The 27,971-nt window shown below is 42.7% G+C and overlaps 1 protein-coding gene across 4 annotated transcripts; it reads left to right on the forward strand.

The window, feature by feature from the left end:
* On the forward strand, nucleotides 1–26,025 carry zfand4 (zinc finger, AN1-type domain 4). Of its 4 annotated transcripts, none has more exons than XM_090217182.1 (11): nucleotides 1–87; nucleotides 456–555; nucleotides 1,833–2,150; nucleotides 11,376–11,451; nucleotides 12,392–12,459; nucleotides 12,734–12,923; nucleotides 14,688–14,838; nucleotides 15,159–16,424; nucleotides 17,140–17,191; nucleotides 23,927–24,044; nucleotides 25,815–26,025. In XM_090217182.1, exons 3-11 carry the CDS (start codon nucleotides 1,967–1,969, stop codon nucleotides 25,948–25,950), a joined length of 2,241 nt encoding a protein of 746 aa, XP_090073308.1. In that variant the 5' UTR covers nucleotides 1–87; nucleotides 456–555; nucleotides 1,833–1,966; the 3' UTR covers nucleotides 25,951–26,025. The 4 variants fall into 4 exon arrangements, with proteins under 4 accessions (XP_090073308.1, XP_021436507.3, XP_090073307.1 ...); XM_021580832.3 differs by having other exon boundaries at nucleotides 8–277; XM_090217181.1 differs by having other exon boundaries at nucleotides 27–277; nucleotides 525–555.
* Nucleotides 26,026–27,971: the final 1,946 nt, after the last annotated feature.

Genomic DNA, 27,971 nt, shown 5'->3' on the forward strand with positions numbered 1-27,971 from the left:
CGAACACGTTACGTCATGGTGCCTTTGTTGTCAATCAAGAGAAGTCACAATGGGCTGGTCAGGAGCCGCTGTTTTTTTTTTTGACAGGTGAGATGAGTTGAGTTCAGGAAAATCCCATGGGTTACCGATATTCCACTTTTCATGGGCAATAAGGATAGCTTTCCGCTGTCCTTTTTATTTTAAAACATAAGTAGAACCGTTTCATTATAATCTAGGATGCCGAATCTGAAAAGGAGAGTACGAGTAGCAGCTTGCAGCAGCCATCGACCCAAGCAAGGTAGCCATTGTTTGGGTTGCTAAAGTGGTTAGCTAGCTAACGCTAGTGAGCTAACTGGTTCTGGCTAGCTAGTCACAACCTATTTAGTTAGGTATACGAAATAGCTAGCTAGATAATATATGCATTTGCTTTGTTAATAACGTTACTATCTATATTTGTGCTATTGTTCTATGTCCAGCTAGTTAAAGACGGAGTGGTTCTAGTCTTGGGACGCCAGCCAGTTGTTCATTGGTTTTTCTCTTGCCAGCTATAGGGACCCTCTCTTGGATGCTCTTACGGTGAGTAAAATAATAAAAGGGGGTTCTGGTGAGACAGCCAGAAAAGATTCCTGTCTGGGCATGTATTAGTTATCTAGCTGCATCCTTTGTATAGTATTTGCTAAGTGTAGCCACCTTTCTGTCTCGTAAGCGCTGATAGGAAAGATCAAGACTTTGTTTTTTACGATTTACACATGGTATATAGGTTCAAATGTTATAATGTAACACTGGCTTGATAGCTAGGTAACTGGCTAGTCAGTCTTGTTTTACTGAAACCAGATTCAGCTCACTTAATATTGCACACCACCTGTCGTGTTGAGGTTTCCAGGTTTGCTTTCTTAGCAGAGATCAAAGCCTAATTAATGGTCATAGTGTAGGCCCTTAACTTTGGGAATACAGTAGCCGATTTTCTCATTTGTGGTGCTGAGAAATTCAGCTAGGGATACAGTAGACTTGGTCTTTACAGTGTTTGTGTGAAAGGAATTGAATCTGCTTGAAACCACAAATACATAAATCCCATTTCTCTAGTAGTACACTAAACAGATTTCCAATCTCACCACATCTCATGTCATTCCGAGTATCAATCAGCCCACAACTTTACATTTGCATGCATTTAAAATGAAATATTAATGCAGTCACATAATATACAGGTTAACTGTCAAGAGGCCTCCAGTCCCCTATGCCTGCATGGAGTTGTCTGTGTGTTTGATACCATACACTCCTCCTGATGGCATTACATAGACTAACAGCTGGTCAGCTTCAGCTAGCTAGTCTATACTGCAGCCAAGAGCTGTGGCCTGGGCCTTGTGGTCAGCTGAATGTTTTATGAAGGCACTTATGAACTCTTACACTTGTCTCTTCAATTCTGTACTTTAAAAAAAACAGTTTTTAAACTATTGCTCTTTAATTGTGTAGGCCAGGTCTAAGTGACAGTTGGTGACATTTCAGTGTGTCTGTGTGTGAAGATTTTAATATGCACTTCTTCCAAATTAAAGGAATGCTTTGCGTTCTGCTCACTAGTGTTAGCAGCGTGGGTCAGGCTTCCTTGCACATTGTAGGCCATAGTTGTTTCATATTGATAGTTGTTTGTGTTGTCAGGGAAGTAAAGGTCTCCTTACCTACCAGGTGCATGTCAACTCAACTCCCCCTTTCCAACTCCCCTCAGCATAGCTGGGTTTTTTTGGTCAACTGTTATACCTCACAGTGTCAGTGTTTGAGGAACAAACATAGGTTACCTTAGACTCGGAAGAAAGGGCAAGGTACTGAGCCATCCCTCTCTCGCCCTCTCTCTCCCTCAGAGCTTTGGGCTTCCGGCATGATGTGTAACCGTGGTGACAACAGAGAACACCCACACCCATCCCTCTCTCCCTTCCCCTGGGCTGCTGCCCCTCCCACACCCCCCTCACCCTAAAGCAGTCCTAACCACACAAAGATGGCGGACAGGAAGGAGCCACCAATCTATAATGATGACAGCGTGGGGGCCTTCCAGTACAAGTTGCCGTTCTACGAGACCATGGAGCTGTTCATCGAAACGTTGACTGGGACCTGCTTCGAGCTGCGCGTCTCGCCCTTTGAGACAGTCATCTCTGTCAAGGCCAAGATCCAGAGGCTGGAAGGTATGGTACATAACAGTAGTCACTCTTACTGACCTAGCATGTAGGTGTCTATACAGCTTCCCCAAACATTACTTAAGCAGGACCGGCTCCATTTCAAAATTTGAAATAATCTTTGAGTTTTGGTCTATGAGTAAACAAAAGCTCAGACTTATACAAATGTATTCTATTGCAAAGAACGGCTTTTCTGTTTTAGTAGTGCTAGAAAAATAAATATCCTCACAGCATCTAAAATTCACTATCTCTCTGCTCATCCGCTAAGCAAAGATTAAGGATCTGTGTAGGTGGTTTTCCACACACGCATTAACCCTTTACGCTTGTAGGAATTTGCCTATATTGATAGGGCTAAATTGAAGAGAAAAAAAAAAATATATATATATTAATTAATCGGACGATTTAAAAATATATATATATATATATTTTGTAATAGTGACAATTACAACAATACTCAATGAACACTTTTATTTGAACATAATATAATACATCAATAAAATCAATTTAGTCTCAAATAAATAATGATGTTAAACCAAATAATAATGTTCAATTTGGTTTAAATAATGCAAAAACAAAGTGTTGGAGAAGAAAGTAAAAGTGCAATATGTGCCATGTAAAAAAGCTATCGTTTAAGTTCCTTGCTCAGAAACTGAGAACATATGAAAGCTGGTGGTTCCTTTTAACATGAGTCTTCAATATTCCCAGGTAAGAAGTTTTATGTTGTAGTTATTATAGGACTATTTCTCTCTATACCATTTGTATTTCATATACCTTTGACTATTGGATGATCTAATAGGTACTTTAGTATTGCCAGCCTAGTCTCGGGAGTTGATAGGCTTAAAGTCATAAACAGCGCAATGCTTGAAGCATTGCGAAGAGCTGCTGGCAAACACAGTAAAGTGCTGTTTGAATGGATGCTTACGAGCCTGCTGCTGCCTACCACCGTTCAGTCAGACTGCTCTATCAAATCATAGACTGGATTTTAATATAACACACAGAAATACAAGCCGTAGGTCATTAATATGGTCAAATCTGGAACTATCATTTAGAAAACACGTTTATTCTTTCAGTGAAATACGGAACCGTTTTGTATTTTATCTAACGGGTGGCATCCATAAGTCTAAATATTGCTGTTACATTGTACAACCTTCAATGTTATGCCATAATTACGTAAAATTCTGGCAAATTAGTTCGCAACGAGCCAGGCGGCCCAAACGGTTGCATATACCCTGACTCTGCGTGCAATGAACGCCAGAGAAGTGACACAATTTCCCTAGTTTAATATTGCCTGCTAATATGAATTTATTTTATTTACTAAATATGCAGGTTTAAAACCTATATACTTCTGTGTATTGATGGCTCACTTGTGTGACATGACATCAGTGGTATTTATTATAATTTACAGCATTTCCTTCACTCAGACAAAACATTTGCAAAAGTTGCCTAATTACTGGGAGGGATGGGGGCAACTTCTTGTCGCATGTGGTGCTCAAGTTCAGAATGGCTGTCAGTCAAAACCTGTGTTACAGAATTGCTCTGCAGGGAATAGCAGCCTTTTTACGGTCTCCTAACCAATTGTGGCATTTTGTGTTTTTTTATTTTTTATTTTATTTTTAGCTGATCTTAACTTTTTTTGTAAATAATGTTTCCGCCATTGTTTCCTATGACCAAAAAGAGCTTCTGAACATCAGAACAGCGATCACTAACCTTGATTTGGATGAGGATTTATACTTCAATGAGTTAAAGTCTATCCTAACAATGTGATCTGAAGAACTTTAATATCCTATGTTTCTGAATGACGCTGGAGGAGATGGCTGCCGTTTTACGGGCTCTTAAAAAATTGTGCTATTGTGTGTGTTTTTTTTGTTTTATTTGTAACTTATTTTGTACGTCATGTTTCCGCTCCTGTCGATTATGACCGAAAAGAGCTTCTGGATATCAGGACAGCAATTACTCGCCTCGTACTGGACAAAGATTTTCTTCTTTAACGAGTTGGACAAAGGATTTACTTCAAACACCCAACAAGGCCAACATCCCAGTCATTCACATGAGAAAGAGACAGAGATATCTGGGACGTAGGTCAGGGTGCCTTGTAAGGATCCGATGGTGACTAGGTCATCTGCCTCTACCATCAGTCCTAGCCAACGTACTCATTGCATAACAAAATAGACGAGCTACGATCACATATCCTAACAACAGGACATTAAAAGCTGTAATATCTTATGTTACACCAAGTCGTGGCTGAACGACAACATGGATAACATACAGCTGGCAGGGTTTACACTGCATCGGCAAGATAGGACAGCTGCCTCCGGTAAGACAAGGGGTGGCAGTCTGTATGTTTGTAAACAACAGCTGGTGCACGAAATCTAATATTAATGAAGTCTCAAGGTTTTGTTCACCTGAGGTAGAGTATCTCTTGATAAACAATAGACCACACTATTTACCAGGAGTTTTCATCTAATTTTTTTTATAGCTGATTATTTACCACCACAAACCGATGCTAGCACTAAGTCCGCACTCAATGAGCTGTAAAAGGCCATAAGAAAACAGGAAACCACTCATCCAGAGGTGGTGCTCCTAGTAGACGGGAACTTTATTGCCAGGAAACTTAAATCCTTTTCACATCATTTCTACCAGCATGTTACATGTGCAACCAGAGTGAAAAAAAACTCTAGACCACCTTTACTCCACACACAGAGATGTAAAAAAAGCTTCCCCTCGCCCTCCATCTGGCAAATCTGACCATAATTCTATCCTCTTGATTCCTACTTACAAGCAAAAATTTAAACGGGAAGCACCAGTGACTCAGTCAATAAGAAAGTGGTCAGATGATGCTTCGGTACAGGACTGTTTTTCTAGCACAGACTGGAATATGTTTCGGGATTCTTCCAATGGCATTGAGGAGTACACCAGTTACTGGCTTCCACGACGCTCGTCGGATGTGGCAGGGCAACTATTGCAGACGACAAAGGGAAGCACAGCCCAGTGACCCAAGCCTACCAGACGAGCTAAATGCCTTCTTTGCTCGCTTCGAGGCAAGTAACACTAAACCATGCATGAGATTACTAGCTGTTCCGGAAGACTGTGATCACGTTCTCCGTTGCCGACGTGATTAAGACCTTTTAAACAGGTCAACATTCACAGGACCGCATGGCCAGACAGATTACCAGGATACGTACTTAGATCACGCACTTACCAGCTGGCAAGTGTCTTCCCTGACCCAGTCTGTAATACCTACAGTGTATTTGGAAATTATTCAAACCCTCACTTTTTTCCACATGTTGTTACATTACAGCCTTATTTAAAATTGATTGAATTGTTTTCCCCCCTCAATCTACAAACAATACCCCATAATGACAAAGCACTTAAACAAATAAAAAAATAGTATTCAGACCCTTTACTCAGTACTTTGTTGAAGCACCTTAGGCAGCAATTACAGCCTTGAGTCTTGGGTATGACACTACAAGCTTGGCACACCTGTATTTGGGGAGTTTCTCCCATTCTTCTCTGCAGATCCTCTCAAGCTCTGTCAGGTTGGATGGGGAGGATCGCTGCACAGCTATTTTCAGGTCTCTCCAGAGATGTTTGATCGGGCTCGGGCTCTGGCTGGGCCACTCAAGGACATGCAGAAACTCTTCCCAAAGCCACTCCTGCCTTGTCTTGGTTATGTGCTTAGGGTCATTGTCCTGTTGGAAGGTGAACCTTCACCCCAGTCTGAGGTCCTGAGCAGGTTCATCAAGGTTCTCTCTGTACTTTGCTCCATTCATTTTTCTCTCGATACTGACTCGTCTCCCAGTCCCTGCCGCTGTAAAACAACCCCACAGCATGATTCTGCCACCATGCTTCACTGTAGGGATGGTGCCAGGTTTCCTCCAGACGTGATACTTGGCATTCAGGCTAAAGAGTTCAATCTTGGTTTCATCAGACCAGAGAATCTTGTTTCTCATGGTCTGAGAATCCTTTTAGGGGCCTTGTGGCAAACTCCATTTTTTTGCTACCCTTCCCCTGATTTGTGCCTCGACACAATCCTGTCTCGGAGCTCTACGGACAATTCCTTCGACCTCATGGCTTGGTTTTTGCTCTGACATGCACTGTCAACTGCGGTACCTTATATAGAGAATGCTGTGGTAGCCATGCTGGTTAAGTGTGCCTTGAATTTGAAATAAATCACAGATTGTGTCACCAGCGAAGCACCATCACACCACCACCTCCATGCTTCATGGTGGGAACCACACATGTGTAGATCATCCTTTCATCTACTCTGCATTTCAACGACACAGCGGTTGGAACCAAAAATCTCAAATTTGCCAAAGGACTGATTTTCCACCGGTTTAATGTCCATTGCTCGTGTTTCTTGTCCCAAGCAAGTCTCTTCTTATTGGTATCCTTTTAGTAGTGGTTTCTTTGCAGCAATTCGACCATGAAGGCCTGATTTCACGCAGTCTCTTCAGTTGACGTGTCTGTTACTTGAGCTCTGTGAAGCATTTATTTATTACTGAGGCTGGTAACTCTAATGAACTTATCCTCTGCTGCAGAGGTAACTCTGGGTCTTCCTTTCCTGTGGCGGTCCTCATGAGAGCCATTTTCATCATAGTGCTTGATGGTTTTTGCAACTGCACTTGTAGAAACTTTCAAAGTTCTTGAAATTTTCTGGATTAACTGACTTTCATGTCTTCGTAATGAAGGACTGTTGTTTCTCTTTGCTTATTTGACCTGTTCTTGCCATAATATGGACTTGGTCTTTTACCAAATAGAGCTATCTTCTGTATACCACCCCTACCTTGTGTCACAACACATCGGATTGGCTGAAACGCATTAAGAAGGAAAGAAATTCCACAAATGTAACTTTTTACAAGGCACACCTGTTAATTGAAATGCATTCCAGGTGACTCATGAAGCTGGTTGAGAGAATGCCAAGAGTGTGCAAAGCGGTCATCAAGGCAAAAGGTGGCTAATTTAGAAGAATCTCAATTTTTTGGGTGAGGGGATTACTACATGATTCCATGTTATTTCGTAGTTTTGATGTCTTCTATTATTCTACAATGTAAAAATAAAGAAAAACCCTTGAATGAGTAGGTGTGTCCAAACTTTTGACTGGTACTGTACTTTGTTTGAAACCTGAACTTTTTAATACATCAAATGAGGTATGTCTTACCTTGCTTCAAAGTAGCCTGTTAGAGCTCCTCTTTTTCAAAATTTCTCACTGATATTTTCTTGTCACATGAAACTGCTTGTATGTTCAGTGCCCTTTTGACAATGGGGTTTTCCTGCTGTTTGCATTATGGAACGAACATTCACGCGTAGCCCACTGCCTTGTGTGCATTGCTGCATTTGTAATTTGAAGAAATAATAGTTTATCAACATTTTTATACGGAACGTTCTGTTGCATCAGACTCAATGCTTATTTTTTTGATTTTTGGGGATCTATCGTCTGACTCCCACAACTGTCCCAGTCTGTTTCTCAACAAGTTGACTAATAGAATAGGTAGCCTAAACTTTTCTACTATAGTAGATTGACAGGCTAGTGATTTTGCTGTGCGCTACTTGTCTTGTTGGCTGAGGAAAAGTATATGTGAACAGTTAACCTAACATGTCCAAAGTGCACATCAGAATTTGTTAAGAAGGACCGCACATCGTTGCATCCTGGACTTGCATGTTCTGTTAATGTGAATGACCATATATAGGGGCTCCCAAGTTGCACAGCTGTATAAGGCACTGCATCTCAGTGCTAGAGGTGTCACTACAGACACCTTGGTTCGAATGCGGTCTGTATCACAACCGGCCGTGATTGGGAGTCCCGTAGGGCAGCGCACAATTGACACAGCGTCGTAAAGGGTTTGGCCGTCATTGTAAATAAAAATGTGTTCTTAATTGACTTGCCTAGTTAAATAAAGATTAATTGTATCATGGTCTTCAGAGTGTAGTTTACATTTTGGCCTGCGTCGGTGTGTTGTAGCATGCTATGTCCTGTAGGGGGCATGAGTCATCTCCCTGGTCTGTAATAGTGGTGATTGTGTTTCTGCTGGGCAGCGTTTCACCGAGCCTGGCTGTCTGCTGGAGCGGAACTTCAACTGTCTGTCTGAAACTAACCTCTCAACAAATAAGCAGAAAATGTGTTTCTCCTGCAAACAACCCTTCTGAGCCTGTATTCATAAAGCGTCTCAGAGTATGAGGTCAGTTTTGCCTTTTAGGTTATAATTAATAATATTATATAGATTTTGGGGGGGGGGGCTGATCCTAGATTAGCACTCCTACTTTGTGTATTTTTGTAATTTAGCAGATGCTCTTATCCAGTACGTTTTACAGGATTAATTAGGGTTAAGCACGTCGATTTTCACCTTGTCAGCTCGGGAATTGGACCCATTGAGATACAGTGCCTTGCGAAAGTATTCGGCCCCCTTGAACTTTGCGACCTTTTGCCACATTTCAGGCTTCAAACATAAAGATATAAAACTGTATTTTTTTTTGTAAAGAATCAACAACAAGTGGGACACAATCATGAAGTGGAACGACATTTTATTGGATATTTCAAACTTTTTTAACAAATCAAAAACTGAAAAATTGGGCGTGCAAAATTATTCAGCCCCCTTAAGTTAATACTTTGTAGCGCCACCTTTTGCTGCGATAACAGCTGTAAGTCGCTTGGGGTATGCCTATCAGTTTCGCACATCGAGAGACTGACATTTTTTCCCCATTCCTCCTTGCAAAACAGCTCAAGCTCAGTGAGGTTGGATGGAGAGCATTTGTGAACAGCAGTTTTCAGTTCTTTCCACAGATTCTCGATTGGATTCAGGTCTGGACTTTGACTTGGCCATTCTAACACCTGGATATGTTTATTTTTGAACCATTCCATTGTAGATTTTGCTTTATGTTTTGGATCATTGTCTTGTTGGAAGACAAATCTCCGTCCCAGTCTCAGGTCTTTTGCAGACTCCATCAGGTTTTCTTCCAGAATGGTCCTGTATTTGGCTCCATCCATCTTCCCATCAATTTTAACCATCTTCCTGTCCCTGCTGAAGAAAAGCAGGCCCAAACCATGATGCTGCCACCACCATGTTTGACAGTGGGGATGGTGTGTTCAGCTGTGTTGCTTTTACGCCAAACATAACATTTTGCATTGTTGCCAAAAAGTTCAATTTTGGTTTCATCTGACCAGAGCACCTTCGTCCACATGTTTGGTGTGTCTCCCAGGTGGCTTGTGGCAAACTTTAAACAACACGTTTTATGGATATCTTTAAGAAATGGCTTTCTTCTTGCCACTCTTCCATAAAGGCCAGATTTGTGCAATATACGCCTGATTTTTGTCCTATGGACAGAGTCTCCCACCTCAGCTGTAGATCTCTGCAGTTCATCCAGAGTGATCATGGGCCTCTTGGCTGCATCTCTGATCAGTCTTCTCCTTGTATCAGCTGAAAGTTTAGAGGGACGGCCAGGTCTTGGTAGATTTGCAGTGGTCTGATACTCCTTCCATTTCAATATTATCGCTTGCACAGTGCTCCTTGGGATGTTTAAAGCTTGGGAAATCTTTTTGTATCCAAATCCGGCTTTAAACTTCTTCACAACAGTATCTCGGACCTGCCTGGTGTGTTCCTTGTTCTTCATGATGCTCTCTGCGCTTTTAACGGACCTCTGAGACTATCACAGTGCAGGTGCATTTATACGGAGACTTGATTACACACAGGTGGATTGTATTTATCCTCATTAGTCATTTAGGTCAACATTGGATCATTCAGAGATCCTCACTGAACTTCTGGAGAGAGTTTGCTGCACTGAAAGTAAAGGGGCTGAAGAATTTTGCACGCCCAATTTTTCAGTTTTTGATTTGTTAAAAAAGTTTGAAATATCCAATAAATGTCGTTCCACTTCATGATTGTGTCCCACTTGTTGTTGATTCTTCACAAAAAATACAGTTTTATATCTTTATGTTTGAAGCCTGAAATGTGGCAAAAGGTCGCAAAGTTCAAGGGGGCCGAATACTTTCGCAAGGCACTGTGTGTGTGTGTGTATATATATATATATATATATAAACACACTAGATGACTGATAGGGGGTGCTGTGTTAAAACCACTGCTCCTCCATCTCCATCTGACCAACAGATCCTTATTTATTTAAATGTATTTACATTTACAGATTTTTTTTTTTTTTATCAACTGAAACGCAGTAAAATCATTGAAAATGTTGCATTTATATTTTTGTTTCACTGTACTTTCCTGTCCGTTTTACATGCAAAGCTTCATATTTAGTTTTTATTTACAAATAGGGCACCTTTTATGCAGGGCATCACATTTTGTTTCTATTTCTTTTTGTTTTTTTACACATAAACGTTTTTTATGCATGGCATATCTCAGTTGAGAACGGATCCCTATAATAAACTGCAGCACCTCTGGGGACTTAAACTCATCGAATATAGTTGCAAAGTTCGCTTTCAGTTTATGTAAAAACTCTGACATCACGGGAGTGAGTGATCTGTACTGATGACTGTTGTTGCGTAATGGAGATGTCTGTTTTTCAATCATGTCACTGTTTTGATCTCTCCCCTGTAGTCCCAAATGAAGTCCATTCAATTGATTGAAGATGTCTCTAAAAAACAAACCTCTGATACGAACTCCTCAACCAATTTCACTAGTTATGTTAGTTGCTCTTCTCTGTGATTGCCAACACAAGAAAGCCATCTCCTCCCATTGCTTAGCCACTGAACATCATTATGTAAAAGTAGATCATGATGCTCAGCAGACCACAAAACAAGGAATATTGCAGGCTGATCAAATTATGTTTTATAATGGCCATAATGGAGTCCATGGTGTTTTTTAACTTGCCTTTGAGTTGAGCACAAAGCACGCTCTGTGTATCAGGCGCAGTGATCTCCTCTGCGGTGGAAGTGCCGATAGGTGGGCAGACAGACCCTGTACCACTGTTAGCAGCTATGATTGATTGTCTGGTACTGGTATGTTAGGTGATATTGATTGACAGCACTTAATGGGCAGGACTACAGGAAAACAGATTCTCCCATTGGAAAATATTGAACGTGGGCTCCTGTTGGCACTGAACATTGGATTTTTTAAGGGAGTTTTTTTGCTGATGTGTATATGTTCAGAGTTGTTCAAAGCGCCATTCTAAATTGATTAACAGGCCGGATCTGGCCTGTGGGCCGCCAGTTGAATAGCCCTGGTCTAGACGATCCTATTCGCCAATCAGGGCTGTGTATGTAAATGTTTTTAAATCTCTCTACAGGTATCCCCGTTGCCCAGCAACACTTGATCTGGAACAACTTGGAGCTGGAGGATGAGTACTGTCTGCATGACTACAGGTGAGTTTAGCAATGTTGTGTTCATTTTGAACCAAACTGACTGAAACGTTCATTTTTGTTTTCCATTGCAAAGCATGTTAAAATGTTTCTTGCTCTGTGCCGTAATGAACACGACCCTGTTCACAACTGTTAAAATAAAAAGGTTTTATTTTAATTTAAAATGTATTTTACTCTTCACTTGAATGGGAACCTATTTTCATGTAAACGAACCATCGACTTTGATCTTGTAATTTATGTTTAATTGAAATTAGTGTAGTGGGTAACTTGTAGAGGGCTATTTGCTTAGAAAGTAATTCCCCTTGTAGTAAATACATTCTTTCCCCAAACCTTAGCTAATTCTACATCTTTGGTTGATTTGATATTTGACAGACAGTCACGTATTGAATGTGTTTGGAGAGCTAGCCTATCCCAGTAGTGAGTTCTCAGTTGTATTATATACAGACCTGATCTACAGGTTGCAGATGGTGGTTGTGTCATGAACGCTTGTCACTTAATTTTCCACATGATCGGTCCCCGGCGAGATTTAGTTAGGTCTGAGGATCAACAAAACATCCTTTGAAGTCTTAGAAATGGAGGGTGCGAGGGGTTGGATTTGCATAGAACTGACGTTCCCGCTAGAATTCCAGCAGAATTCCCAGACATGTGCATAAGTTCATCTGGAGCGCAGACTGACGGAGGAAGGATGTTTGTTCCAGAATGATTGTTTGCCTGGTCTGTGTTTCGAGGGTTGTGTTCATTAGGCACCAAACAGAAGAAAACGGAAAACGGGGAGTGATTAATTGTTTTCCCGCTGCGTGACGTAATGATCATGGCCCATGCATGAACGATCCAGCTAGCTGTAAGGCAAAGCAACACAATGGTAGCTTAACCTAGCCTTCCAAAGGACTTGAGACAGTTTCTACTAGCCATCATTGCTGACATTTATCTTGTCTGTCTGCAGTATTGCTGAGGGCTGTACACTGAAGCTGGTCCTGGCCATGAGAGGAGGACCCATCAACACCAGGAGAGGTAGGTTGAGATGGGTTTGGATTTCTCAGCGTTCACTGCTGTACACCCATAAGTATTCACACAGATTAAATTCACCTATTTGTGGCCGTTTTAATCCTGTAACCTCTGTAGCAACATGTTGAGATGAACCCTGTCCAAACGGTCTCTCACCCTCATGTCTATGAAGGACTCAGTGATTGGTTGATTCTCTCTCTTGTACAGTGTCCATGAAAGACTTGGTTGTTGATTGATTGACTGACTGGCTTATTGACTGACCGGTTTCTCTCTCCCTCAGTGTCTGTGGAGGACCCAGTGAAAGATATGGCAGAGTTGATGGAGGGAGGCAGGGAGGAGGGCTGGGAGAAGAGTATGCCTAGCAACAAGCAGGTCACCTTCCTGGTGTACCGAGAGGGAGACCAGCTCAACTTTTTCCGGGTCATCGACCGAGGGGACGGAACTCTGACCCCTGTCTCAGAATCATTCAGGTGAATAAAGGCCACTCCAGATAATTGCACTTCGAAGTGCAATATAAATGCTCCAGTCCCAATTCAACTACATTGTTTTAAAGCACTTTCTTCTCAGATACTTTACACATTTTTAGATCAGTGCGCTTTATTTGGGTAGGTGGCAGAATGAAACACAATGTATGTGTATATTTAAAAAAATATATATATATATATATATATTTTTTTTTTACCTTTATTTAACCATTGAAAATTCTTATTTTCAATGACGGCCTAGGAACAGTGGGTTAACTGCCTGTTCAGGGGCAGTACGACAGATTTGTACCTTGTCAGCTCGGGGATTTGAACTTGCAACCTTCTGGTTATTAGTCCAACGCTCTAACCACTAGGCTACCCTGCCGCCCTAGATAGATAGATGGATAGATGGCAGTGTGCTCGATTTTATACACCCATGTGGCTGAAATATCATAATTTGAATGGGGTGTCTACATTTTTTTGTGTGTGTGTGTTATATATATGTATGTATATGTATATATGTATATATATATATATATATGTATATGTGTGTGTATATATGTGTGTGTGTGTGTGTGTGTATATATATATATATATATGTATATATATATGTATATGTATATGTGTCACACACACACACACGCACACAAAAAAAAGTATGTAGACACCCCATTCAAATAATGATATTTCAGCCACACGGGTGTATAAAATCGAGCACACTGCCATGCAATCTCCATAGACAAACATTAGCAGTAGAGTGGCCTGTACTGAAGAGATCAGTGGCTTTCAACGTGGCACCGTTATAGGATGCCACCTTTCCAACAAGGGAGTTTGTCAAATCTCTGCCCTGCTAGAGCTGCCCCGCTAATCTGTAAGTGCTGTTATTGTGAAGTGGAAATGTTTAGGAGCAACGGTGGCTCTAACGTGAAGTGGTAGGCCACACAAGCTCACAGAACGGGGCCGCCGAGTGCTGAAGTGCGTACCACGTAACAAAAAAATGATGTCCTCTGTTGCAATACTCCCTACCAAGTTCCAAATTGCCTTTGGAAGAAACGTCAGCACAAGAACTGTTCTTTGGGATCTTCATGAAATGGGTTACTATGGTATACAATGACTTTCTAGACAATTCTGTGCTTCCAACTTTGTGTGAACAGTTTGGGGAAGGCCCTTTCCTGTTTCAGCATGACAATGCCACTGTGTACAAAGTGAGATCCATACAGAAATGTTTCATCGAGATTGGTGTCGAGGAACTTGACTGACCTGCACTGAGCCCTGACCTCAACCCCTTCGATCACTTTGGAATGAATTGTAACGCTGACTTAGAACCAGGCCTTATCGCCCAACTTCACTAATGCTCTGGTGGCTGAATGGAAGCAAGTCCCTGCAGCAATTTTCCAACATCTAGGGGAAAGCCTTCCCAAAATAGTGGAGGCTGTTAGTTAGCAGCAAAGGGGGTCCAACTTCTTATCAGTGCCCATGATTTTGGAGTGAGATGTTCGATGAGCAGGTGTCCACATACTTTTGGTCATGTTGTGTAGTTCCCATACACAGAATGAGTCTAAAAAATAGACCAGCTTTATATTCTTCCTCAATAGATCACTGGTCAAAGTCACCATGGGTGTGGAACGTGTGTCATTATTCTGAGCTGAAGCAGTTTAGAACAGGATATATGTTATTCTGATTGTGACTGTCGAGCTGTTGATCTCTCCCTCGTAAAAAGCCTGTCCATGTGTGATCTTTGTTAATGTCTGTCTGGCATGTGTGTTCCAGTGGTGGCTCGGTGTACAACATGTTCTCTGAGGAGGAGGACAACGACAGTGAGGGCTTGCCTTTGGTCCAGCCAACCCTGGAGAACTGTATCACCATGAACAAGATGAAGCTGCTCAAAGCCAAGATGGAGGACATGAACATCAACAAGAAGGTAGACAGATTTGACTTTCTAATTCTTTTCATAGGATGTAATTCATTTCTAGCCATTAACACTGTTAGCAAGGAAGTGAAAATACATCTTTGTTGTCCAAAGCATTTTATTGGCAGTGCCGAACAGCATCTTAAACCTAAAACTTCAAAATGCAAGCCCACTTGTGACAGCCTCAATGTGTGACTCAATGATTTACCAATAAACTTGCATCTTAAGTAACTACTCATTATCTAATCAAAATGAGTGATTCTCTTCCCTCGCCTTGCTCAAATTGAAGCCCTCAAACACACTGTATGACTCTTTCTGTCTCCACCCCCCAGCCTAAGAAGTCTGCCAAGTTGGAACCTCTTCCCCCCGTCGGTACCCGGCCCTGCAGCAGCTCTCTGGACCTCTTTGGCCCCCGACACCACCGTCTCTTCCGCGTCCTACCCGAGATCAACCAATCCCATCATTCCGCCTCACACTTACCTCCAATCAGGGACCAGGGATCCATAACTCCCTCCCCTCCCGCTGCTGCCTCCGCCTCCACCCACCTGTCAAGCAGCGGCCGAGCTCTGCCCTATTTATCTTCCTCGTCCTGTTACATGCTCCAGGAGGAGGAGCCATGGGGGTCCATCCCCAAGTTGATCAGACCCCCTCCTAAAGTGTCCCGGTTGGAGATCGGCAGCGCCAGGCTCATGAGGGACTGTGTGTACCCGCAGCTCCCCGTGCTCTCCAGCAGGGGTCAGGTTGGTGGGGCCACAGACCTGCCTGACCCCAGAAGAGAGGCACTGGGCCAGGGGTTGCTGGACGAGGCGGTGGGCCTGCTGGAGCCCACACCGCCTAGAGCTTTGTACGGAGGAGACCTGCTCTCAGATCCCCTCAGCCTGGATATCTCTTCACAGCCAGAGATGGATCTGGGTGGGTTGGATGGGCTAGGAGCCCTGGGGGTTGGAGCAGAGCTCCAGCTCCCTTCCACCCCCTCTCTGCTCTCCCAAGCTGTGGGGATGAACTCTTTAAACAACTGGGCAATGGGTGGTTCTGATAGGCTAGCCTGGAAAGGGGAGAGGACACCTTTACTTGGCAACACCCTTCATCATATTCCCGACTCTCCTTCCTCATCATCCTCCCCCTCAAGTAGACCAAGACTACCACAACCCTTTGAGTTTTCCGGCTCAACAACGTCACCCCTACGACCCAATCTCCACTCCTCCTCCCACCCCACCACTTTTCTCACCCCTCCTCCTCCTGCCAGCCCCTCTCCTCCTCACGGCTCTCGTTTGCGAGGCATCAATGTGGACTCCCCAGGCAAGTGGCCGGAGATGATCAGTAAAAGCGAGGCGCGTGGCATCACCAAGCTGGCCAACCAGGCCTGTAAGGAGCCTCTCGGGTCCCTCCGCAACACAGAGCTCCTGGCCTCCCTGTCCTCCTCCAGGTCCCTAGGCAGCAGCAGGGGAGTCCTAGAACCAAGCCTGGGAATCGGGTTGGGGCTTCCCGCTGTTGGGGCCTCCGGACTTGGCACGCTAGGCTCCACGGCCCTCTCCCTCCCAGCCAACATCCAGCTACTCCAGGAGGACCTGATACGAAGAGCAGCCACCTCCTACATGGTAAGTAGTAAGTGTTAACTCGAAATGACACAACGACAAGGTTCCAGTTTAACAAAGTTTACTATACTATATGAACACACTATAAGGTAGCCATTCCACTCAAGGCTAGGTCCATCAACAACAAGACTCCCTGCGCAGGCGCACTCTTGACTGAGTGATAGCCCCGTAATAACTGAAATATATGGGATACTTAAAACATGAACTTAACAGTAAGGACAGACTATTGAGATACGACAACCCAGCTAGGATGGAAAATGGGCACTATCCACAAATGAGGACTCCATGATGAACTGCCTAAATAGGAATAAGCAACTCAAAGAAGCACAGTGATAGTGTATTTGTGTTGTATTATGAGGTACTGTACTGTTGTACACTGTATAGTTTTTGCGTAGCCTGAAATCCATAACCTGTTTTTCTAACATTCCACTCCCTGTACTCTGTCATTGCCAAACAATGTTTAGCATGACCAGGAGTTTTAAGGAGTGGAACGATCACTAAACAGACTGGTAACCAGACTATTTTGTGCGGTGTTGATAGAGCCCCACAGTGGAGGTGTCATAATACCCATAATACCTAGCGGTCAAACAGGGAAATGGTTCCAATTGTTTTTCCACCATTCATTTTTCCCATAGGGTATTTTAGAAACACTTAAAATAAGGGCTGTGTTTCGTGGTACTCTATTGACCTTGTCTGAAACCTCTTCTCATCGTTTCAGTCAACTAACAGCCTGGGATCAGCTGGAGGCTCCAGTTCAATAAGAAGACTAGGTGAGTGAGACAACCCTAAAAACTCAGGGACCTGAGTCTGATCAAAAGTAGTCTTGAGTAGTGAACTAGGAAATAGCTGGCCATTTCAAATGCAAGCCCCAATCACAAGTAGTGTGCTATATACTAGGGAATAGGGTGTCTTTTCAAAAGAAGAACAAGTCTTTAATGTATATTTTTTTGTCCTTTAATCCTAATAAGAATTAGAGTATGAGTCATTCTCAGATCCTCATCTCATTGAATCCAAGAGGGAATGTGATCCATTTATGACAATTCCAAATATAATCAAAATCACCCAGGGTTGGTGGTTCTATTTATACCCTGTTTATTGAGATGAATAAAGCTGCTCGTTGCTTGTGCGGTTTACACCCAAATCTTTGTGAAAGCAACATTATTATGCTAGTAGCCTAGCACTGGGCCTGTTGTCTGCAGCATTAGGCTGCCCTGCGGATTGTTGCCTTTGTGTCTCTGGCCTGGTGATGCAGGGTGGGCAGTCACCAACATACACACACACACACACACTGTCAGAAAGAAACGGAACAGCTCTCTGACAGACCTAGGGGTAGAGGCAGACTGAGGCCGCATGGACAGACACACCACACTCACACATGAACGCATGTACACAGTAACAAAACAGCTCACTGACCTAGGGTTGGTGCCAGTAAGGGCACACACACTACACATACAGCAAGTACACACACACACACACACACACACACACACACACGGGAGTATTATGTGAAAGCAGCCAATGCATGTTATATGAGCATTGCAGCGTTGCATGGCAATGGCATTCAGTATTAATATGATACAGCTGCAGAATGAGCACCATCAACAGGAGAGGAGACTTACGTTTAGACACACATACCACACAATGAGCCAAGGACAGCAGAACGTGTTTGGCTACATGCAGTCGAACTTCACTGATCACTAATCTACAATTACCTTGCATCCCAAATAACTACTCATTATGTAATCAAGATTAGCTATTATGTGTCTCGCCTTGCTCAAACTGATTCCCTTCAAACAGCTCGTCTTAGTCTGGATGGCCTTTTGAGTATGTTCTGTAGCAGTATATCAGAGCAGATTAGTGAGGAGGACACAACTCAACATCCAATCTCATGGCCCATTGCCTGGGTGGGAGGTTCTCCTGTCTGCTGTGTCACACTAACCTTCCTTTTATATCAGTCCTATTACGCCTGGCCTTCATCCCTATTATCTGTCTGTCTGTCGGTCTCTGTCGTCTGTCTGTCGTTGTCTGTCTGTCTCTCGGCCGGTCTCTGCCTGTCTGCCGGCCGGTCTCTGTCGTTGTCTGTCTGTCGGTCTCTGTCGTTTTCTGTCTGTCTCTCGGCCGGTCTCTGCCTGTCTGCCGGCCGGTCTCTGTCTGTCAGAAACAGTAAACATTACACTCACAAAATGTCCAAAAGAATAAAGACATTACAAATATCATGATGTGCAAATAGTTGAAGTACAGAAGGGAAAATAAATATAGTTTGTATTTACAATGGTGTTTGTTCTTCACTGGTTGCACTATTCTTGTGTCAACAGGTCACAAATCTTGCTGCTGTGATGGCTGTGGTATTTCACCCAGTAGATATGGGAGTTTATCAGAATTGGATTTGTTTTCAAATTCTTTGGGTCTGTGTAATCTGAGGGAAATATGTGTCTCTAATATGGTCATACATTTGCCAGGAGGTTAGGAAGTGCAGCTCAGTTTCCACCTCATTTTGTGGGCAGTGTGCACATAGCCTGTCTTCTCTTGAGAGGCAGGTCTGCCTTTAGCGACCTTTCTCAATAACAGGGCTATTCTCTGAGTCTGTACATAGTCAAAGATTTCCTTAATTTTGGGTCGGTCACAGTGGTCAGGTATTCTGCCGCTGTGTACTCTCTGTTTAGGGCCAAATAGCATTATGCTGTAGTTTGCTCTTTTTTGTCCATCTTTCCTATGTGTCAAGTAATTATCTTTTGGTTTTCCATGAGTTGGTTGGGTCTAATTGTGTTGCTGTCCTGGGGCTCTGTGGGGTCTGTTTGTGTTTGTGAAAAGAGCCCCAGGACCAGCTTGCTTAGGGGGCTCTTCTTCGCATTCATTTTGCTATAAGCGATGGCTTTGTTATGGAAGATTTGAGAATTGCTTCCTTTTAGGTGGTTGTAGAAATTAACGTCTCTTTTCTGGATTTTGATAATTAGCAGGTATCAGACTATTTTTGCTCTATATGCATTCTTTTGTGTTTTACATTGTACACGGAGTCGTCTACAGTACTACTGCCAAGAGATGAGCTACAGGAGTACCTACTAGAGGTCGACCGATTATGACTTTTCAACGCCGATAACGATTATTGGAGGACCAAAAAAAGCAGATACCGATTAATCGGCCAATTATTTTAAAAATGTATTTGTAATAATGACAATTACAACAATACTGAACGAACACTTATTTTAACTTAATATAATACATCAATAAAAATCAATTTCGCCTCAAATAAATGAAACATGTTCAATTTGGTTTAAATAATGCAAAAACAAAGTGTTGGAGAAGAAAGTAAAAGTGCAATATGTGCCATGTAAAAAAGCTAACATTTAAGTTCCTTGCTCAGAACATGGGAACATATGAAAGCTGGTGCTTCCTTTTAACATGAGTCTTCAATATTCCCAGGTAAGAAGTTTTAGGTTGTAGTTATTATAGGACTATTTCTCTCTCTACCATTTGTATTTCATATACCTTTGACTATTGGATGTTCTTAAAGGCACTTTAGTATTGCCAGTGTAACAGTATAGCTTCCATCCCTCTCCTCACCCCATACCTGGGCTCGAACCAGGAACACATCGACAACAGCCACCCTCGAAGCAGCGTTACCCATGCAGAGCAAGGGGAACAACTACTCCAAGTCTCAGAGCGAGTGACGTTTGAAATGCTATTAGTGCGCACCCCGCTAGCTATTTCACATTGGTGACACCAGCCTAATCTCGGGAGTTGATAGGCTTGAAGTCATAAACAGCGCTGTGCTTGCGAAGAGCTGCTGGCAAAACGCACGAAAGTGCTGTTTGAATGAATGCTTACGAGCCTGCTGCTGCCTACCATCGCTCAGTCAGACTGCTCTATCAAATCACAGACTTAATTATAACATAATAACACACAGAAATACGAGCCTTTGGTCATTTAAGATGGTCGAATCCGGAAACTATCATTTCGAAAACAAAATGTTTATTTCAGTGAAATACGGAACCATTCTGTATTTTATCTAACGGGTGGCATCCCTAAGTCTAAATATTCTTGTTACATTGTACAACCTTCAATGTTATGTCATAATTATGTAAAATTCTGGCAAATTAGTTCGCAATGAGCCAGGCAGCCCAAACTGTTGCATATACCCTAACTGTGTGCAATGAACGCAAGAGAAGTGACACAATTTCACCTGGATTTCTTTTAGCTAAATCTGCAGGTTTAAAAATCTATACTTCTGTGTATTGATTTTAAGAAAGGCATTGGTGTTTATGGTTAGGTACAGTCGTGCAATGGTTGTGCTTTTTTCGCAAATGCGCTTTTGTTAAATCATCCCCCAGCGTTGCATCAATTATATGCAACGCAGGACACGCTAGATAAACTAGTAATATCATCAACCATGTGTAGTTATAACTAGGGATTATGATTGATTGATTGTTTTTTACAAGGTAAGTTTAATGCTAGCTATCAACTTACCTTGGCTTCTACTGCATTCGCGTAACAGGCAGTCTCCTCGTGGAGTGCAATGAGAGGCAGGTGGTTAGAGCGTTGGACTAGTTAACCGTAGGGTTGCAAGATTGAATCCCCGAGCTGACAAGGTGAAAATCTGTCGTTCTGATCCTGAACGAGGCAGTTAACCCACCGTTCCTAGGCCGTCAACTGACTTGCCTCGTTAAATAAAGGTGTAAAAAACATTTTTTTAAATGGCCAAATCGGTGTCGAGAAATACCGATTTCCGATTGTTATGAAAACTTGAAATCGGCCCGAATTAATCGGCCATTCCGATTAATCGTCGACCTCTAGTACCTACCATAGGAGTCCCCTCGAAGCCTACCATTGACTATGTACATATACAACGTCCGACAGAGCTGTAGGAGTTGTGACCTGTTTTTGTTGGTTATGTTGTTGTAGTTGTCTACGGGGGCATATGGGGAGGGAATGCTGTCACCTCCAGGTATGCATTTGTCCCCCTGTGTGCTGAGGATGTCGGGTTCTTGTCCAATTCTGGCATTTAGGTCGCCACAGACTAGTACATGTCCCTGAGCCTGGAAATGGTTGATCTCCCTCTCTAGGATGGAGAACCTTTCTTCATTAAAGAATGGGGATTCTACTGGGGAGATTTAGGTAGCACATATTCATTTCTAGCCAGATGTAAAATGTTCCTGTTTTGACTAATTTAATAGAGTGGGGTTAGGTCTGCTCTATACACAATTAGCATACCCGCTGAGTCTCTTCCCTGTTTCACACCTGGTAGATTGGTAGATGGGACTACCAGCTCTCTGTAACTTAGAGGGCAACGAGTGGGTCCGTCTCCTCTATACCATGTTTCTTGTAGGATGACAATGTCAGTATTTCCAATTTCTTTGAAGTCTGGGTTCCTGCTCTTTAGGCCAAAGGCAGATGACCTCAGACCTTGTATATTCCAGGATGAGAAGGCTTTTTGTTCCATAGTGTCTAGTGTTGTTTTTGAGAGGTTTAGGCCCAGACCATCACAGTAACGTGAGTAGAGCATCTGATACATACCTCTTAGGTTGCAGGATGGGGCTTGGGCGGGTGTAATAGTGGAGGTTGGGCCTGTTGCTCTGCTCACGGCCTGAGCATACATCCTGCTGTCATGTTGAGGTCCTTGCCGCGGGGGGCAGAAGGGGCATAGGTCTGATATGGGGGGGCCTACATAAGGTGTGTTCAGAGTTTGTTTGGCTGGTGAAGCTGTGGTCTGGGTGTAGGTCCTCTTGGCGTGGGTTCTCTTGGTGCAGGTCCTTCAGGAGGGGCTCTTGCAGGTCTGGGAGGGTGTCTCGCTGGGCTGGGAGGGGTGTCCATTTCTCTGTTGCCCCTGTGTGAGATGCTGGAGATGTCCTTCCTGGCAAAAGTTTTGATTGCTGCCTTGTGGAGGTGGACCTGGTCGTAAAGGCTTCAAGTCCAGGGTGGAGTGGTGGGCCAGGTATACATTAGGTTTTGAGGCACAGTCTTACGAAATACTTGCTATATGGTAGCAGGATGAAAGTATTTTTGTGGTAACAGGGTGGAGATAACCACTTGTGCAATGGAGAAAGTGGAAGAAGCTTTTTTTAATAGTTCCCTCGAGTGCTGTTGCCACCCTTTCCTGCTGTAACTAGTCAAGTCAGTTAAGAGCACATTCTTATTTACAGTGATGGCCTACCCCGGACAACGCTGAGCCAATTGTGCTCTCCCAATCACAGATGTTTGTGATACAGCCTGGAATGAACCAGGGTCTGTAGTGAAGCCTCTAGCACTGAGATCCAGTGCCTTAGACCGCAGCGCCACTCGAGTGCCTGTGTGAATTATGATGTGGCTGGGGAGCTCCAGGGCATGCCTAGTGTTTGGGCACCAGAGTTTAGCCACTTTGTGTTTGGGAAAAGGTTTATCCTCTTGAATGTAATTGCCATTTGAGTCAATGAGGAGCACGATCTCTGGCTTTTGTGTGTGTAGGGGTGTTGTCAGGAGTGCGATTGGGGGTGCTGACAGGAGGGCTGTTGGGAGGGAGTTGGGTTGGTGGGTCCTGTGTTGTCTATCCCATTGTGGTTCTGGTCTGAGGTGGGCTGTTCTGCTGCCTTGTCTGTGGGAGTGTCCTGCTCTCTGTCCCAGCTCAGCTTTCTGACCTCGTCCTGCAGTGCCATGTGTGCCTCTTTTTAATAATTAAGTTCTCCCACCTCAGTCCGTATAGCAGCCGGATCTCTGATATCCATCTCCACCTGCTGCCCTCCAGGTCTTGTTGGGGGGGGGTGGTGTTGTGCTGGTCTGTTTTGTGAGTTTGTTCTGTCTGGATTATGTGGACTAGCTCTCTGAGCTCCACCATGTCTCTCTCCAGCTCTGTGAACTCTCTTTTTTCTGTTTCTCTCTCTCTCTATCCATCTCTCTCTCTGTCTGCTGTTTGTCTTTCTTGCTCACTCTTGCTGTCTCTCTCTCCCCCCCCCCCCCCTTTTTTTTCTCTGTCCTGTTACCCTTGCCCATGAATCCTTATCTTATCTCCACGCCTCGTAAACTGAACAAGGTTGCATCCACGGGTGTGATTGTCTTGGGCAGAGAGTGACTTGTGTTGGAATAGTTATGAGCTGGAAAAGAGAACAGTTTTCACAGCTTGTGAACGAGTGTGAAATATGTGTTTGGGGGAAAAAAAACTTTAACAATGTATATAATTCAATATTTCCACACGGGAACTAGGGATATCCTTCAGTTATTATTTCCATATATTTTTTAAAACAAGTTTTAGTGTCTAAGCTACTAATAGTAGGAAAATAACCATTTCCATGCGATTCCCTCACCAGACCCAATCGATACATTTATTTTAAGTCTCTTCGTTTTCATGTTGCCGTAGTAATAGTTAGGTAACTAAATGTAATTTCATGTTGATACACCAGGCCTGACTGACTGCTCCTGATATGTTTTAGTTTTATTCAGTGTTCTTGGCTTACTATATTATTTAGTTTACTCAAAGTAAACCAGAACTTCTTTCCTCAAAGTAGAACACAACTATCCTGTGTTACTATCTCTTCCAGGCACCCCGACATATCACCTGCCTCCAGTCAAGGTCCCGCTGAGCAGGAAGAAGAAGAGTTCTAAACACTGCTTCCTCTGTGGCAAGAAGACTGGTCTCGCCACCAGCTACGAGTGCAGGTACATCTCTCAATCCCTCTATCATTCTCTCCCTCCCTCCATCACTCTCTCACACTCCATCTTCCATTCTTCCTATTTGTCAAAAAGCCTGCCCTCAACTACCAGCTAAGAATTCAAGGTAGGAAAAAACACTTCTGTGCCAGCCCTCTCCTCACCCTCTCTCTCTCCCACTCCCTACCAGCCTCTCCCCCCCCCCCCCTTACTCCCTCCCTCATTACTCATTCTAATTCAATATTGTCTGTTTTATGTGTGTATCTTTACTACTGCACGGTATGCCTAGACTATGCCAGGCGTTTTTCCTGTCCAGTAGTGTTCATGTCATCAACAGCACGATATCGCATACTCCCTCACCAGTCACCACCACAACCCCAGTATCAAGTATCACAACCTCCCGTCATTGCTTAGGGCACACAGTGTGTGGTTGTGATGCAACAGGGTGTACTGGAACTGGGTAATCTCTTGTCATAATGCTATAACCATTTGGAGTCAAGCTGTGTTCAAACGATTGAAGTTGTGATAGATTACTCAGCACTAAGCAAACTGTGATAAGTGTTCCACTTGGTGTGTGTGTCTCAATCGTCTATCTTTAGTAGGTTTGTTGTAAAACACCAGCTAATCAACTCCAAGTTATTGTAATTTGATAAATCCATTCCAAAGTATTCCCGCAAATAATAGAGAGCTATGTGGTTGTATACAAATGTATGCAAGGTTTGAAATGATGTTTTAGTCAAATATTATATATGTCTGGGCTTCTTGCGTTTTCAGTCTGCAAATGATTAGTAATTATGTTCCAGCCCCCTGGCCATCCGCTCAAGAAAAAATCCTCCCGCAGCTGAATCTGGTTGATCCCTGTTCTATAGTCTCTCCCTTATTTGAAAACCGATATGAGTCACAGTTAAAGCAATGTGGAGTGGGCCTTATTTTTTTAAATTGAACCTTTTATTTAACTAGGCAAGTCAGTTAAGAACAAATTATTATTTACAATGACGGCCGGATGTGATGCAGCCTGGATTCAAACCAGGGACTGCAGTGACGCACTGAGATGCAGTGCCTTAGACCGCTCTACCACTCGGGAGGCCGAAGTCCAGTTTTTCTACACAAGTGGATTGTTATCTCTCTTTCAGTTCCTCTGGGATAGAGAAGGGTTGGAGCTGTTTAAAAAAAGTTAGAAATAAGTATCCAGAAGAATCAGTACTGGGCTCATAATTGACTGAATGTGTCAACTGAGATGTAATCGATTTTGTAATTGATTGAAAATGCAGACATCAAGGTATTGATGATGTTTAGAAGGACCCTTTACCAGCCAGATTCCATATGGCCATAAAAGACATGGGTTTCTAATCATTTTGTGTCGCTCAGTTGGTAAGAGCACAGCACTAGCAAGGCTAAAGTTGTGGGTTCAATTCCTGCTGTGACCTCCTAAACACCCCCAAAAAATGTAAGTATGCTGTCATTGTACTGTAATTAAAAAGGTATGCTGTCATTGTACTGTAATTAAAAAGGTATGTTGTCATTGTACTGTAATTAAAAAGGTATGCTCTCATTGTTCTGTAATTAAAAAGGTATGCTCTCATTGTACTGTAATTAAAAAGGTATGCTGTCATTGTACTGTAATTAAAAAGGTATGCTCTCATTGTTCTGTAATTAAAAAGGTATGCTGTCATTGTACTGTAATTAAAAAGGTATGCTCTCATTGTACTGTAAGTCACTTTGGATAACAGTCCGAGTGGCATATATAAATAGGGCTGTTGTGTTCCTCTGTTTTCTCAGGTGTGGTAACAACTTCTGCGCCACCCACCGCTACGCGGAGACCCACGACTGCACGTACAACTACAAGAGCGCCGGACGCCGCTTCCTCCAGGAAACTAACCCCATCGTCAACGCTCCCAAGCTGCCCAAGATCTGAGCCCCTGTCCCCCCCTCTATCCCTGCACTCCTCCTTCCTCGATTTACCTGAATGATTAAAAACAAAAAGGAAGGATCTTGATCACCATTGTGTGCTTTTTAATCACCAAGTTTAACTTAATGACATTGAAATGCCAAGTGTGAACAAAACAGAACAGAGAATATTAGCACACAAACTTTATTAGCTAGCTATCACCTCTGCTCCGGACAATGTGAACAAACTGGTGATCCACTTTCTTCGTATATTGTAACCTTGATATTTTTCCTTAGCAAAAAAGTATTGCATGTACTATACATAGATGTTTTTTTAAAGCAGAAGATGTCCGTTTTATTTCATGTTTTAACGGAACAGAAGTGCACATCTCCAAGCGTAAACGTTATCCGTATTTTTAATTTTTTTATTTTGTCAGATTTGTTTTTCTTAAAATAGGACTGCAGATCACTTTTTCATGCGACAAGTCTTTGAGAGATGCACTTTAGAATTATCATATTTATATACCAATGTTTGACTTTTTGTTTTTTTGTAGGCTCTTGCAGTTCTGTGTTTGTCGTTTTAAATAACTGTTTTTGTTGTCTTACTGTCAATCATGTTTTTATATCCAGTACCCCTTGAATTATTCCACATGTTGTTGTTACAGCCATCTACACACAATACCCCATATTGACAAAGTGAAAACATGTTTTCAGACATTTTTGCACCTTTATTGAAAATGAATCTCATTTACTTAAGTATTCACACCCCTGAGTCAATGGATGTTTGAATCACCTTTGGCAGCGATTACAGCTGTAAGTCTCTTAAGAGCTTTGTACCCCTGGATTGTACAATATTGCCGCATTATTCTTTTAAGAATTCTTCCAGCTCTGTCAAATTTGGTTGTTGATTATTGCTAGACAACCATTTTCAGGTCTTACCATAGATGATTAAGTAGATTTAAGCCTTGTGTTTTAGGTTATTGTCCTGCTGAAGGGTGAATTAATCTCCCAGTATCTGTATGAAAGCAGACTGAACCAGGTTTTCCTCTAGGATTTTGCCTACCTTTTAGCTCCATTTAGTAAATGTTTTTATCCTGATAAACTCCCCAGGCCTTAACGATTACAAGCATACCCATAACATGATGCAACCACCACTTTACTTGAAAATATGGAGAGTGGTAATCAGTAATGTGTTGCATTGGATTTCCCCAAATCTAACGTTTTGTATTCGGGACAATGTTAATTGCTTTCCCACATTTTTTGCAGTATTACTTTAGTGCCTTGCTGCAAACAGGATGCATGTTTTGAAATATTTCTATTCTGTACAGGATTCTTCCTTTGCACTCAGCAAATAGGTTAGTATTGTGGAGTAACTACAATGTTGTTGATACATCCTCAGATTCTCCCCCCCCCCCATCACAGCCATTAAACTGTGTAACTGTTTTAAAGTAACCATTGTCCTCATGGTGAAGTCCTTTACGGTTTCCTTCCTCTCCAGCAACTGGGTTAGGAAGAGCGCCTGTATTTTTTGGAGTGACTGGGTGTATTGATACACCATCCAACGTGTAATTTACTTCACCATGCTCAAAGGGATATTCAATGTCTGCTTTTTTTTCTTTTTTTTTTACGTATCTACATTAGCTGAAACACTCTAGGGCAGCAGTTTTCCAATATGGCTGCCTACCAGCTCTATGGGCCAAATTTAAGAGCGGTTTCACATGGCCAAAAGATATAAAGCCCAATTATGTACCAATAGGTGCCTCTTTGCCAGGCATTGGAAAAACTCCCTGGCCTTTTGTGGTTGAATCTTTGTTTGAAGGTCTCTGCTTGACTGAGGTATCATACAGATAATTGTGTGTGTGGTACAGAGATGAGGTAGTCATTCAAAAGTCAGGTTAAACAATATTATTGCTCACAGAGTGAATCCATGCAGTTTGTGACTTAAGCACTGTTTTACTCCTGAACTTATTTAGGCTTGCCATAACAAAGGGGTTGAATACTTAATGACTCAAGATATTTCAGCTTATAATTTTATTTGTAAACATTTCT

The sequence above is a fragment of the Oncorhynchus mykiss genome, chromosome 23 (assembly GCF_057628025.1).
Source record: "Oncorhynchus mykiss isolate SJ-2025 chromosome 23, ASM5762802v1, whole genome shotgun sequence".
In the NCBI taxonomy this organism is placed as follows: Eukaryota; Metazoa; Chordata; class Actinopteri; order Salmoniformes; family Salmonidae; genus Oncorhynchus; species Oncorhynchus mykiss.